The sequence below is a fragment of the Gymnodraco acuticeps genome, unplaced genomic scaffold, assembly GCF_902827175.1.
Source record: "Gymnodraco acuticeps unplaced genomic scaffold, fGymAcu1.1, whole genome shotgun sequence".
Classification (NCBI taxonomy): domain Eukaryota; kingdom Metazoa; phylum Chordata; class Actinopteri; order Perciformes; family Bathydraconidae; genus Gymnodraco; species Gymnodraco acuticeps.
The window spans coordinates 315,060-330,298 of NW_022992009.1; the positions used below are offsets into that span (position 1 = coordinate 315,060).

Here is a 15,239-nt window from a genome sequence, read left to right on the forward strand (position 1 = left end):
AGTTACCAATCTGTTTTTATTATCATTTTGGCTTTCTTTCCCTGTTAATGTTTGTGTCCATTCACCCAAGCAAAGGTGGGAAAAGTACTCAGATCTTGTACTTGTGTAAAAGTAGAAGTACCAGAGTGTAGGAATACTCTGTTACAGTAAAAGTAAAAGTACAGAAGTATGATCATCAACATATAGTTAAAGTAGCTACAGTAAAAGTAGTCACTGTGCAGATTGGTCCATTTCAGAATAATATATATGATATGTTTTATAATGATTGATCATGAAAGTGTTCTCAAAGCTGGTAAAGGTGCAGCTAGTTTGAATGACTTTGTATACTGCAGGGTAGCTTGTGGATTTACTCCAGGTGGAACTAAAGTCTGATTTAACACTAGATTAGATTTCACATCATTCATCCAGATCTGTGAAGTAACTAATGGTATTAAATACATGTAGTGGAGCAAAAGTACACAATGTACCTCTGGATTGTAGTAGAAGAACAAAGTAGCAATACATTGAAATACTCAAGTAAAGTACAAGTATCTCAAAAGTGTACTCAATGTAGATGTAGGGGAGACCAGGGACAGTTCAGTTGTAACTCTTTTGGGGGTTTCCCCACTAAGTAAAAAAACATTTACATTAGGATAGCCATTTTGCTATCTCAATGTGTCAACTACTGAAACACACATCCTCCAACAAACAATGCACAATGAACAGAACTTAAAACAGAACACCAGATGGAATGAATCTGATTCACAGTTGTGGCAGGTGTAAAAGTCACTTCCATCTGTGCAGTCCTTGTGTGCCCAGGCTTTACAAGAGCAACACTGCAGCCAGATCTCCTTGGACCTGGAGTAGCTCTCCAGGCACACAATGCAGTATTGAGCTTCATCTCCATCAGATGAGACCTGAATCTTCTGCTTCTTCTTGTTTTTTTTTGTTGTTGCAGAAATTCATTTTTCTCTTCGCTTTAGACTTGTTTGCGTTAGACTTTTTTTTCTCAGCTTCGAGTAGATTTTTTATAGGAGTGTCTGTGAGGACAGCGGTTTCTCTTCTTTTTCTCCCCTTTGTGGTCCGTGTTACAACCGTCCCATGACCACCAGTCATGTTTTCACCCCAGTGAACCTGCCTGATTGCTAGCTTGACCCATATTTAGCAAAAACAGAAACATTGATTCTAATAATACTAGTTTGGATTCCTAGACATTTGACCTCAAGACAGTATCCAAAAAAGACATCATATCATTTTTTAAATGTTTTACCTCAGAAACACACTTTTGCTGATATCTTTCGCGAGAGATTTAAACGTGGCTCCTTTTTTTCACAGCGATCTTTCGATCTAACTGAGCATGTGCAGAGTGAGTTTCATCACTCTAGCTTGTTTGTGATTAGAGATATTGAAGGCGTTACAACTGTCCCGTGTTACAACTGTCCCTGGTCTCCTACTTACGTCTTCCCACCTCTCTGACCCTAAGCATTAAAAACGCTGTAATCTTTTTTTATTATTATTGTAATTTTGCTCTACTGTGACATACTGTACCGTCTGCTTACAATAATTCAACATATTAGTTTAATGATCTGAATAACACTAATGCATTTTTTCTTTGCATTAACAAAGTATATGTAACAAAGTAACAAAGTATTTGGATATTGTAGTACAGGTAACTTTAATTAAGTACCCTTTCCGCCAGTGTAAGTGTTAAAGAGGGCTCCGGTGTGTTTGGTACAGTGTGTGACTGTAACATCTTGCATAACTTAACTCAGTACATGGTGAGTCTGCTGCTTCACTGATAGGAAAGAACACACAGGGCTGGAACTCCTGACGTCTGTCTATGACGCAATCACGTACAGATACATCCGTCAGACTAACGTCGCTATACCAGAGGCCGTTTCCGCTTTACATGGAGCCCTTCAAAGTAAATGATTTGCGAACTGTTTCAGTAATAACATAGAAATACAAATAATCCACACATAATGTCAACGTACAGGCACAGCAGGGTATTTTAGTAAAACAATATTTAAATCGCGTATTTTTCAATAAATATAATATATTTAATTTGAAGTTTAAATATGAAGATATTTTAAAACGGCTTTAATTATACCGTATAATTAAAGGCATGTTGTTGTTTGTGAGGTGTTTTATAATAATCATTAATGTCACTAGTTATTTCGCAAATTCACTTTATAATAACTCAAATTATAAATCAATTTATCAAAGTTTTCTTCTCTTTACCTAATTTGTGTTTTAAGTTGCAAAAAACTCTTGAATGCATCAATAATATCATGTTTTTCTTCTTTATATTTGGGCTTTAATTTCGTGGGCGTTTTTATTTTGAAAGGTTCAATCCGGATATATTTCTTTACCGTTGCTTGCTTGTAGCGGCGGTATGAAAAATGGCCATCGTCAGATTCGGTGAATTATCGGTGCCTTTTTTTATTAAACTGTCTTTTTTACTAACGAAGCAACAGGTAAACAATGCGAGCTGCAACAGCACTAGCCTGCTAGCTGAAACTGGAGCTAACAGGCGGTAGTTTAGCTTGTTAACTAGCCGTTTGAGTGGCTCCGTGTCCCGGACTAAAGCAGATGGGCTCCTCGGTGTATTTGGGTAAAAGGCGGAAGACTGCGCATCAACACACCGAACCAGAGATGCTACAGAGCTACAGCCGCTAGCAAGCTACACGTTTGTTGCAAGATGCGGGTAAACGGCTGTCGTTTCAACAGGTAAACACACACTGAGCTGACAGCAGACTGTTATCCGTTAACGGGTACACACGCCTCACATCCGCTGCCACTTGTGGAGAGACCTGGTAAACATAACTAGCTAGCTACCGTTAGCTACCCTGCTGCTAGTGCTGCTGTCTTCCTCCTGTTTATTTATAAACACAGCTGTGTGTGTGTGTTTGTTGATGATGTGTGTGGTGTGTGGTGTGTGTGTGTGTGTGTGTGTGTGTGTGTGTGTGTGTGTGTGTGTGTGTGTGTGTGTGTGTGTGTGTGTGTGTGTGTGTGTGTGGTGTGTGTGTGGTGTGTGTGTGTGTGTGTGTGTGTGTGTGTGTGTGTGTGTGTGTGTGTGTGTGTTGTGTGTGTGTGTGTGTGTGTGTGTGTGTGTGTGTGTGTGTGTGTGTGTGTGTGGGTGGTCAGGCAACATTAGCTCCATCAATTCATCTCAATTATACTAATCATTAGTATATTAGTCCAGCCAGATTATAGGAGTAGCAAGAGGTTTGTTTAAAGTGATAAGATGACTATTATTGTTCCATTACTAAGAAATTAGACTACACTCAGAAACGTGGTTCAAAATACCAGAGATAATCTATAACAATTCACTAAAAAATCATTTTAAGAGATCTCAACCAACAAGTACAAAATAGAAATAGAAATATTTGCAAATGTATTTTTTACCAGATTGCTAAACTCTGATACCTTAAATCCACTATTTTAATTAACTTTCAACTCATATTGTCTTCTATTTTATATTTGTGTATGTGATTTTAGTTCAGGTGTGTCACTTATGTCGTCGTTATGAACAACAATGTCTATTTTCACACCATTTCGCGCCTGAACACACATAAGTTAAAAGAAATGTTGGCAGAATTTGACATAACTGATCCAAACACTAAATAGAAATGTATGTGTTCTGTTTTCTGTTTCTCACACTTTAATTTCTTCTGTTCAGGAATTGAAGATAAAGGAAAAACGTTTCGACTTTCATCATCCTACTTTATGGAGCCACAGCAGGCGGTCTCGAACTGATTTTTACCGCGTGGCCCCCCACAGTGCTCTCCGATCGGCAGGATGGCGAGCAGGAGGAAATCCACCACCCCCTGCATGGTGCCGCCTCGAGAAGCCGTTGACTCAGACCAGGACATGGAGGATGTCCCAGAAGCAGCTGGCGCAGAGTACAGTAACGGCGTTCCCCCCCTCTCCTCGGAGCCCCCCGCTCTGCAGGAGGCAGAGGATGCAGCCTCGGACCACTACCAGGACCTGAACATGGCGGAAGGGGGCTACGAGTGCAAATACTGCAGCTTCCAGACGTCGGAGCTCAACCTGTTCACCATGCACGTGGACACGGAGCATCCCGATGTCATCATCAACACCTCGTACGTCTGCATGGAGTGTGACTACCACACCAAGAGGTAGAATACTAAAAAGGCATTGGATTGGATTTCAGATACTTAATGGGTCACTTTAGAGGCATGGAAGCATTCAAACAGATGTACACAAAGACAATTCATTTACATTCCAATATGTGCCTGATGGCAGCAGCAGCTTTAAGAGGCCTTTTCTGCTTTTTCTGGGTTTTGCCTTTCCTATAGTGTCCACAGTGACATCACTATGTACAACTCGTGCTTCTTTTGGCTGGTGCTCAAAAACATTGTACGTGATGAGAATAATATGTTCTTAAAGTAGTAATTCCTTGTCTTTTTGATAAAAAAAAGATAGAATAAGATGAAAACACTTGACTGAGTTGAGTTTACATCGTCTTTATCACAAGGACATCTGTCATTTCAGTAATTCTCCATCTCTCATTAAACTGAGTTTCCAAGGGTCTAAGTTAGTGGTTCTCAACTGGTGGGTCGAGACCCAAAAGTGGGTCGCGGACCCGTTTCGAGTGGGTCGCAGATGTGTAAGTGAAGAAAAAAAAAAGTTGGACATTTATTTTTTATTTTAAAGGCCCGATTTTCTAACGCTGTGCATGCATTAGGTGTTGGACTGGAAGCACCGGAGACCATAAACGGTTTTGAAAACTTGTGTCACGTAGTGATCATCTTCTCAATAAAACATCTATGCTGATGTTTTTTTCGAGTCTTCTGGCCAATCAGAATCAAGATTGAGCTATCTACCCTTACCCACAATTTAAAGTAATTCACGCTGACAAGCTCAGCTGTCAGAACAAAGTGAAAAAGAAACAATGGCATAAAATATTATTGGGTTGGGTTTTCAGCATGTGTGCCTTTTTATGTCATACAGTTCAGCTTTGATTCCATCATCTCATTAAACCTTTTTAAAAGCATACTTTAGTTCTGTGAAGGGATATAAGGGATATATGCACTGTACTTCACTGTAATTAATATTGTATGCTGAAAAGCGTATAAATTACAGCACGATTTTTTGTTGAATAGATTTGAGGGTCGCGATTTATTCACAAAGGAAAAAGTGTGTCCCGAGGCCTGACCAGTTGAGAACCACTGGTCTAGGTCATTTCTACACTTGAGATTATAATTTCTTTAAATTGTATACACTTTATTTTGTCTTTGGTCTCAAAATTAATGAAGTTCAAAAATTGTTAACAGAATAATATCAACTGCATGTTGAATGTTCATTGGACCCACATCTCTCCCCTCCAGTTACGACACCCTGCTGGCCCACAACGCTCGCCTCCACCCGGGCGAGGAAAACTTCACCAGGACGATGGTGAAGCGAAACAACGAGACGGTGATCCAGCAGACGGTCAACGACCTCACCTTCGACGGCAGCTTCGTGAAGGTGGAGGATGGCGAGGCGGAGGAGACTTCCCGCAGCAGTATCGCCCTCAGCAAGACCCCCATCATGAGGATCAGGAGCCGGCCGGAGCCCAAGAAGTTCAGCGCCGCGCACAAAGTGGCCTACGAGGACGTCATCAAGGTGGAGAGCGACGACGAGGACGACGAGAACAAGGAGCCCCCCACGCTGTCCCCCGCCCCCATGACCATCGCCCCGCGCTTCTTCCCCGTCTCCGCACCGGTGCAGGTCCACACCATCCCACAAAACATCTTGGTCAACAGCTCCAACGTGCTGCAGATCAAAGGGGGCTCGGGGGGTGTGCTTCCCCCCGGCACGCTGGCCCAGGTTCTGTCGGCCCTGCAGAACCAGCAGAACTGCAGCCAGACCCAGACCCAGCTGCTCATCCCCATCAGCAGCATCCCCACCTACAACTCCGCCATGGACAACAACGTCCTGCTGGTCAGCGCCTACAACAGGTGACGCTTTCGAAGTCATGACAGTGTCTCATTCACAATTGTCAGCATTGTATGTAAGAAAAAAAAAGTCATGGTATAATATGCCATATAGAAATCCTGGTATTTCATAAATAATGGTATTAAAGCAGAATTCCTCTATTCGGCCCACAAGGGGGAAACTACGTTGTTACAGCAAAGTATATATAGAGACCAAGAAAATGGAACACTATTATATAAAAAGGCATGGACATGGTATTTTTAAAGTAAAAAACGATTACAAGACCATTAAAGTATTTCGTAATAAAAAGAGAAAGGGTATCTTGTCTAGTAAAACTTTAATGGTAAATCATAAAAAAGTCAAAATGAATTATTTATAGAATACTAATAGTATGATAAATACTAATAATAATAATCAAAAGTCATAGTATCTCTTAGAAAATGTCCTATTATAGTTTAAATAAAAATGCCTCCATATTAAATAATATGTCTTTAAATAAAGTATATATACAGTATAATATTTCATAAAGACTTTATTTAAAAGAAGTTTCAATACAAATAAAATAAAGTATAGACAGTCATGAAAAAAGTAAAAAGATGTAATGGTTAATCATAAAAAAGTCTGAATATTGTTTGTTGTAAATAAGTAATTGTATAGTATTTCTTTAAAAACGTCACAGTATATAATAGATAGGGGAAACATCCTTCAAATGGTCTGTCTAACAAAAATGATTTTATATTTCTAGACCCATAAATATCTGCAGCGAGAGTTTTCAGTTGGGTTATATGAATAAATAAAAACACCAAGACGATGTGATGAATTCAGCTTACGGTTGTAACGTTCCGTAGTTTCTTTACCTTCTTCCACAGTTCAGTTTGTAGAAAACATATATAGCTCCAACAATACTGATCCCACTCTGATTTGTGTGGTAGGTTTCCATATCCCTCGGTGTCGGAGATCATGGGCTTGTCTTCACAGACCAAGTTCAGTGAAGAGCAGATCAAGGTGTGGTTCTCTGCTCAGAGGCTGAAGCACGGAGTCAGCTGGACGCCGGAGGAGGTGGGGGCCCGTCTTCATTCTGAATGCATTTTTTGAGATTGTAAAATAAATGTACAGGCACTTTATTTCAAAAATAAATTAATCCTGATTCCAATTTAGATTTATATTAGATTTTTTCTAATTCTGTACAGGCCAGTCCAGCTCGTCTTCCTTCCCAGTAAAGACAAACAGTAACATCTCTTCCTCTTGGTCCCCATCTCTCCACAGGTGGAGGAGGCGAGGAGGAAGAAGTTTAACGGCACGGTGCAGAGCGTTCCTCAGACCATCACCGTCATCCCGGCCAACCTGGCTGCAGCCACCAACGGCCTGCAGTCCATCTTCCAGACCTGCCAGATCGTGGGCCAGACGGGCCTCGTCCTCACTCAGGTGTCCGGTAACGGCAGCACCTTGCCGGTCTCATCTCCCATCACCCTGACCGTCGCAGGCGCCCCCGGCAACCAGCCCAAAGTAGCCGAACCCTCCACGTCGGAATCAAAGACTGAGATGGCGGCAGGCGGGGCGTACAGTTCAGATGCATCGACCGCCAAACCCAAGAAGTCCAAGGAGCAGCTGGCGGAGCTGAAGGCCAGCTACGGCCGGAGGCAGTTCGCCACGGAGGCAGAGATATCCCGACTCATGGCGGTCACCAAACTGTCCAAACGAGCCATAAAGAAGTGGTTCAGCGACACGCGCTACAACCAGAGGAACTCCAAGGATCACCAAGGCGTCCTGCCTACTGAAGCCCCGCCCACCAGAGCGCCAGTGCCAGGAGGACGAACAGGAAGGAACAACAGCGGGAGCCAAAACGACAGCAACGCCAGCGACCACAACCCCACCATCGTCATCGACTCCAGCGACGACGCCAGCGACTGCTCGCCGACTTCAGCCGCCGCCCTGTCGGGGTCCACCAGAGACCCGCGGGTCAAGTTCCGCCACGCCTTCCCCGATTTCACGCCACAGAAGTTTAAGGAAAGGACTCCGGAGCAGCTGCAAGTCCTGGAGGCCAGCTTCCAGAAATCAGACACGCCCTCGGACGAAGAGCTGAGCCGGCTGCGAGCAGAGACGAAGCTGACGCGGCGCGAGGTGGACGCTTGGTTCACGGAGAGACGAAAAATGCCTTCGAAAGAGGACGAGGACGAGGAGGACAGCGAGAAAGCCGCTGCTCCTTCGTCCTCGGCTCATGAGCGGCAGACCACGCCCCCCGCCGCAAGGAAGACCATGAAGAAGACGCCAGAGCAGCTCCACATCCTGAAGAAGTCCTTCGTCCGCACACAGTGGCCCATCCCCGAGGAGTACGACCAAATGGCGGAGGACAGCGGCCTGCCCAGGACCTACATCGTCAACTGGTTCGGAGACACGCGCTACGCCTGCAAGAACAGCAACCTGAAGTGGTACTACCTCTACCAGAGCGGGAAGGTAAAGGGTCAGAATGATGGAGTGGATGCTTTCTGTGTACCAAGTTAACCTTTTTCATATTTTGGATACAAGTAAAGTAAAACTTCTGTTAGAAGCTGCACAAAAGGGGCTTTTTTCTCCCAAAATTGGTAATAACCTGCTTCTCATGGCAGAACCCGTGAAGATAGGAATTATTTCACATTTAGTTTTTTTCATAAGAAGCTCATAATCTGTAGTTTATGCACTTCACACAGTAAGAAAGGCTGATACATATTGAGCAAAGAGCGATCATATAATATTCTAAATGCCTGACTATACCAAACTTAAGGACATTATTAATGTTAAAACAACACATTTCAAAAAGTAAATAATAAAATATATTTTCTGGTAAAAAGTTAAAGGTAAAAACTTTTAAAGCGAATTACAATTGTGCTGTCTCCCTCTTAAACTGTAAAAAAACAAAGATATAGAACAGGGGGGGGAACCTTTTTCCTCTCAAGGGCCATTTACATGTTTTCAACATCCTCCGAGGGCCGTACAAATGATTGACCTCTGCTTAAAAATACTAAGATCACAGCCCATTGATTTCACCTTTCTTTCATGCTGTGCAAAGAAAAAGCAACCTCTTAATCCAGATATCACCATGACTCACGTATGCATGCACGTGCACGGTGTGGCATGACCACCAAAACAGACACACAAGATGTGTGCAAATTTATTTAGTTTCCTACCCATGTGAACATGATTTAAGTGGGGGGGGGGGGGACCTAACCTCCTCTAGGGGGGTCCGGGGCCATGCTCCCCCGGGAAGATTTTTTTTAAATATTGAAGTTAAATGCATCAATCTGGTGCACTTTGAGAGCAACATTAGGAGCTCTATGGATACATCTCTCAACATCATATGAAACAGAACTGTAAGCAGATTTTATTTTTCTTTATGGATATTTTACAAATCACTCTCCTTTCAAACTGTATTCTTGTTTATTAATAACAACTTTTTCTACTGTCATATAGTATTTTATACCTGTTTCCTTTATTCTCTTATTTTTTTATAACTATAATGATCATATAAAGATGTGCCTTTACCTCACTGGTTGGAGAAAAAGCTTCTTATATTCGTTAGCATAGCTAGCTAACCAGATGCTAATAACAACAAAGGTATTGACTGTATGACAGATGAACAGATCGCCACTGGGCTTACAACTAAAGACACTCCTTTTCTGAAGTGCCGGAGCCGCGTTCTGGTGCTCTCCGTCAGAACTGCACGCCTTTCAGACGAGACATACCACGTGATGACACGTTAGGCTCGTGTTGTGTTCAAAGACCCTGACCTTGGCCAGGAAAAACAGTCACTCACTTGTTTTTTTGCGGTGTAGATTTCTTTAATTTTTTTCTTTTTTGCGTGTGTTTATAAATTAACTCGAGGGCCGTACCAAATGGTCTCGTATACGGGCCGGAGGTTCCCCACCCCTGGTCTAGAGTCTTCTTCTCCTTCCTGTTTATCTTTGTTTTTTCTTTAACCAAAGCAACGTTAAGGTGCTAAATCGCCCTACTGCCCTAAATGTTTTGTGTCTCAGTTTATTAGTTTCTCAGGTGTTTCTGATATTTTAAATAAAGCATTTTTGCTTGATTATTTTGGGCTATTTTTCATTTTTGGATTGTAACATAATTGTTATTATATAATAGTTCCCATAATCAGCATATTTATTGTGTATCCCTAGAGTTGCCCTAGTAATATTTGTACTTCTTTAGAGCTCTTTGCCCTGCAGTTACAGTCCTATATAAATGAGATTATGTGATGTGTTCAGGTGGACGAGGCGCTGAACGGTGAGGCCAAGACCCAGAAGAAGTCCAGGAAGCGTTTCAGAGGTTGGTCCAGGAGGACACGGAGGCCGTACCCCTGCAAGCGCTCCCCACAAGAGGGCGCCACCACCATCAAGGTCTATCTGCACAGTGAATCTTTTGTTCACGCTTTATTAAGTGTACAATAGAGCTGTCTATATGAATGGTTAAATGTTAAGGGTTTGTTGAATCTGTTTCATACAGGTGTGTGGAGAAAATATCAGAAACACCTGAGAAACTAATAAACTGAGACACAAAACATTTGGACACAGCCCGTTATCAGAATAAGAGCAGACCTCTGAAGGTCAAAATTGACCAATCACAATGGAGTATTCAAGCCGTGTAATAAAAGCAACCACGGTTAATATTGTATCAAAAGACAGAGATTATAACCAATCGTCTCATGTAGTTCCCAATGAATAACTTCTGTGGTGTTTCCTGCAGGTGAAGTCGGGGAAGTCGTTCCTGAAGGACTACTACCTGAAACACAGAGCCCTGAGCGAGAAGGACCTGGACGACCTGGTGACCAAGTCCAGCATGAGCTACGAGCAGGTGAGGGACTGGTTCTCCTCCACCACCAGGAGGGGGGAGGAGGGCAAGGAGCTGTTCAGTGACGAGGAGGCAGAGAGGGAGGAGGAGGAGGAAGAGGATGAGGAGGACGAGGAAGACGAGGAGGAGGAAGAGGAGGAGGAGGCGGTAGCAGAGCATGCAGACAGCGAAGAAGAGATGGAGGTGAAGGAGCAAGGAGAGGAGGAGACTGATGAAGACTGCAACCAGGAGGAGGAGGTGAAGGAGAAGGAGGTGAAGGAGGAGGAAGTGGAGGAAGCAGTTGAGGAGAAATCTGAAGGGGTCAGCCAATCACAGCCTCAGGCAGAAGAGCAGACAGGAGCAGAGAGGTGCGTTTGATTTCTCTCACACATACACTGGTGATAAGTTACCCTCACGTCTTTATGAAAAAAAGTTTGCTTTAGTTTTATTCAGACTCTGACTAAGGATTGTAAACATGTAATAATCAGAACACAATTAGTAAAAAGAAAAGTATTTCTATAAAACTGACTATAATATCACTGGGGTTTGACCTATTTGACGTAATGACCTTTATGAAATGCTGTTTTATGACTGTTTTCAAACATTTTTAAGATGTAGTTTGACTTTTTCTTTTATTCTACATTATGACTTTTAAAACTTCAAAATAAAAAATAATAATACACCAGCTGCGTATTATGACTAATAATGCGTAAATAAAACCAAGATCTTTTTTCACTCAAATAAAATGACAAGCAAGCAAACATGTGTTCACCTCTATGATGAGAGTATTAAACACTTGAACATTTACATCTTGAGGAAAATAAAAATAGTTTGATTAATTTGCGATAAAACAAGGGCCATCATGCGATTTCATATTTTAACAATGACAGCCCGACTTGAACATACTAGACTTTTTCATTACATACTTTACTGTGTATCGTCTACAACTTATTATACTGTGACTATTCCACGGCATAGTATCATTTATATTCATTTACACTTGACTTTGCTCAGCATCGACAATATGTGGACTATACTAAACAGGTCATGATATTTAAAGACAAATGTATATTAATAATCCTAATATATCATAGACATGCAACGATAAGTCGACTAATCGCCTGAATTGACGACTATTGGTCGACTAGAAAAATCTTCAGTCGAGGGCAGCCCTAAATCTTATTATCTGAGACTAGAATAAACACATTTCTTTAGGCATTTCACATTTGAAAATGAAATAATATTTGACATTATTTCTGTGTTTCTTCTTTTAATCTGCAGAATCAGTGCTGCTTCCTCACACTGTGGAGTGGATATGCAGGGAGAAGGTGTCAGTGTTTCTCAGCTGGTGGCTCGGGACCTAAACATGGCCGCAGGAGGCTCACAGGAGGACTAACTGATCTAGAGTCTGTGCCTTGGATTGGAGCTTTGGGTTCTACAGCAGCTGAGAAACACTGAGAGGACGCTGATCTACAGACAGGAAGGGTTTGAGGGGCTGAGGGGACCAACAGCAGAGTAAGTCCCCTGCTCCTGTACAAATATCCAGGCTTTTATTTTTGCCCTTTGTCCTTTTTCTTACAAAAGAAGGAATCAATGTTTTTAAAGTGAGACCTTGCATGTTTTTTCATAATTATCAAAAAACGTTTCTCTGAATGATGGACCATTTTCTCAAGGCCCCAAAAACGTTTTACTGTTCTGATGAAAAGAGGTTTTTGAAACCATACTGTTTTTTTATGTGAATAGACAAATTAGTGCCATTTTGTTTATCATTTCTTTTTCTGAATCAAAGGAAATCAGTGCGAGTCTGCTTGTGAACTTTTTTGTATTTTTTTTAAGTCTTAACGACATATACATATAATGGAAACTAAATCCAAGATACTATTATTACGCTATCCTGAGTTCTTTTGAATACGGTGATGATTTCCATTTGAGCAGGTGTTTGGGTCCATTCAGTTTCAGTGACGTCAAATCAGCTTCTGGATTAACCTCCAAACACGCAAAAAGCACCAACACCTTCAAAAATCCACTTTAAAACTATTGTTTGGCAATTATTAGATTATATTTATCATCAGATTTATTATGCTCTACATAGTGGACTTAAGTTATTCCAAAATGCAACTATAAGGTAGGCTCATCAAGTTATTTACCTTCATAAATACACAAACAATTTAGATTTTTAACTTAATATCAATGTATCAAAATTAAAGAGTTTCAATGATTTTTAAAATAATAATTTTATATTAGGATAAAAAATAAGAAAGAAATCCTTTTTATTTGAATAACCATCATGGTGTTTACTATACTGCTTAGAATACGATATTCATCTTACTCAAATAAAATAACAAAAAGGTCACTTTCAAAAATGTGAATAAATAAATAAAAACATGTTATGTTTTTGACTGTTGGTCCGTGTTCTTTAAAGATTTCCCTCAGGCTCGGACTAATGATTATGCTTGTTAAACCTTTCTGATGGACCTTCATTAATCAGAGAACAATAGGGGAGGTCAATCGTCATTTAAAATGTCTTTTTGTTGGTCCGACAGTCACAAGGTTACAACGATGAATAATAAAGGAAACTACGAACCTTAGACTCTGTGGAAATTATTATGTATCACTAACTTCTGACATTAAAAATAATTATGACTCAAGGCAAATAAGTTCATTAAACATATACAGAACTAAAAGCAATCCGTACTTTTAACATCTCAGACTTATAATTAAATTAATTATATGAAATATGTAGATTTTTACTAACTGCTTTCTCTATACACATATCCTATCTGCCACCTTTTGACAAGTTCAAGGGTTTTCAGAGGCATTGTGGGAAATGTAGGAACAAAAGTCACAATACAATAGCCAGTTAGAGATAGACCAAAATAATGACAAATCATGACTACAAAATGAAATGAAAGAAATAAACAAAATGTTTTAAGGTGGATTTTTCTTTGAGCTCTACATTAAAGCTCTGAGAACACGATTCAAAAGAAAGATGGAGGAGGATGATGCAGATTAAACTTCAGTCACTTTTTCGTCATTCTTTGGACACTTGCCAAATAAATTATTTTTCCAACAACAAGCTGATTTAGTGATCGACTCGAAACGGAGATGAACCCATACACTGTTTGTGTCTCGTCCAAAAAGAAAAACAGAAAAAGGCACGTGTGCTCTTCTTCAGGAAACCGGCAACTTTACCTCAGTCAGTGAAGCTACTAACTCGGCAAGATTGTGACATTTACACTTCTCTTTTTCTATAGAATACTGTATGCATGAATATACGAGTACACGATAATAATTATGTCTCCTGAGGTGGCGTTTCTGTCTTTCTTTGTCCGTGCCACCTAAGTTTAAATCACTTTAAAAAGAAAGTAAAAGAAGACATAGTTATTGTGTATTGCTCAAATACGGGTGAACTAGCAAAACAATATCCTTCAGGTTTTTCCACGAGAAATAATATTTTAGGGATGAGAAACCACAAGCACTTGGCTCGGTTCCCACGGGAACTTTTTAACTTTTCATACGTGGGGTAAAAAAAAAGAAATGCTATTATAATATTTGTCTTTTCTCTGCTCTCCATGTGTAGGACTGTTAGGATATGCAATGAGAAAACAATCAGCAGAGGTCTCTGGGTTTTATTGATCCTTTTCCAGCTCTGTACGTTACGCCTTTCTGCCATTTTACATCGCTTTAATAGCCAACTTTTTAGTAGTTAATTTATTTATTATATCCGGACTTTCATGGATATCTTCTTTTGTCTGCAAGCGAAAAATAAAAAGTGAAAAACAAGTTTGATTCAGATGCTGGTTTTTGATTTTTATTGAGACTCACTATAATCTCTGATTAAGTGCAGTTTTGAGTTTTAACCTTACCATTTTTTCTACTTGCTCATTTCTATGTTTAGATGCTTTTTTGCAACGTTATCTAATGATTTTGGGGGTTTTATGTCTATTTTTCACTCTTTCCTGACATTTTATGCACAAAACATTCAATCAAAGAAATAATACCTTAAATGGCGTCTTATTGCTTTGTCGGACCTAAAGACCATCAAACTGAAAGATATTAAAACGAGACACATTTTAAACCATGATAACAACCATCACATTTGTTGTTGCTGATTCATTTTATGTCTATAAATGTACAAATCATTTCATTTTTAAACTGTAATCATCGTTAGTAAATGCTCATTTAAAGAAACAAATTCTGCATTGCACCTGCTGAATATTTCACGTAAAGCATATTTTTCCTGTTGTAAAACACCTGCATGTGTTGTTTGAAAGAAAGAGAAATGTCCACCTTCCTCTTCATATCTTTCCACAGAAACCTGAATAATATTCTAAATGTAACCACGTGTGATTCCACTCCTGCTGTTTGTTCCAGCAGCTTCATTCCTCTGGAGCTTCCCACAGCGAGTCTGTGCTTTAATCCTCTACGGAGGTATTCACCGTCGCCCAGTGAGCCTGGTGAAATGCCATAGAAACCAGCGGCACCATAGAAACCAGCGGCACCATAGAAACCAG

The 15,239-nt window shown here is 40.5% G+C and overlaps 1 protein-coding gene across 3 annotated transcripts; it reads left to right on the plus strand.

The window, feature by feature from the left end:
* Positions 1–2,338: 2,338 nt before the first annotated feature.
* Positions 2,339–14,518, plus strand: LOC117536484 (zinc fingers and homeoboxes protein 1-like). 3 transcript variants are annotated; one of them, XM_034201385.1, is made up of 8 exons: positions 2,339–2,709; positions 3,662–4,121; positions 5,334–5,945; positions 6,855–6,981; positions 7,189–8,376; positions 10,164–10,295; positions 10,642–10,749; positions 12,007–14,518. In XM_034201385.1, the coding sequence occupies exons 2-8, from the start codon at positions 3,781–3,783 to the stop codon at positions 12,181–12,183; spliced, it is 2,685 nt and encodes an 894-aa protein (XP_034057276.1). In that variant the 5' UTR covers positions 2,339–2,709; positions 3,662–3,780; the 3' UTR covers positions 12,184–14,518. The 3 variants fall into 3 exon arrangements, with proteins under 3 accessions (XP_034057276.1, XP_034057275.1, XP_034057273.1); XM_034201384.1 differs by having other exon boundaries at positions 3,662–4,085; positions 10,642–11,093; XM_034201382.1 differs by having other exon boundaries at positions 2,340–2,709; positions 10,642–11,093.
* Positions 14,519–15,239: the final 721 nt, after the last annotated feature.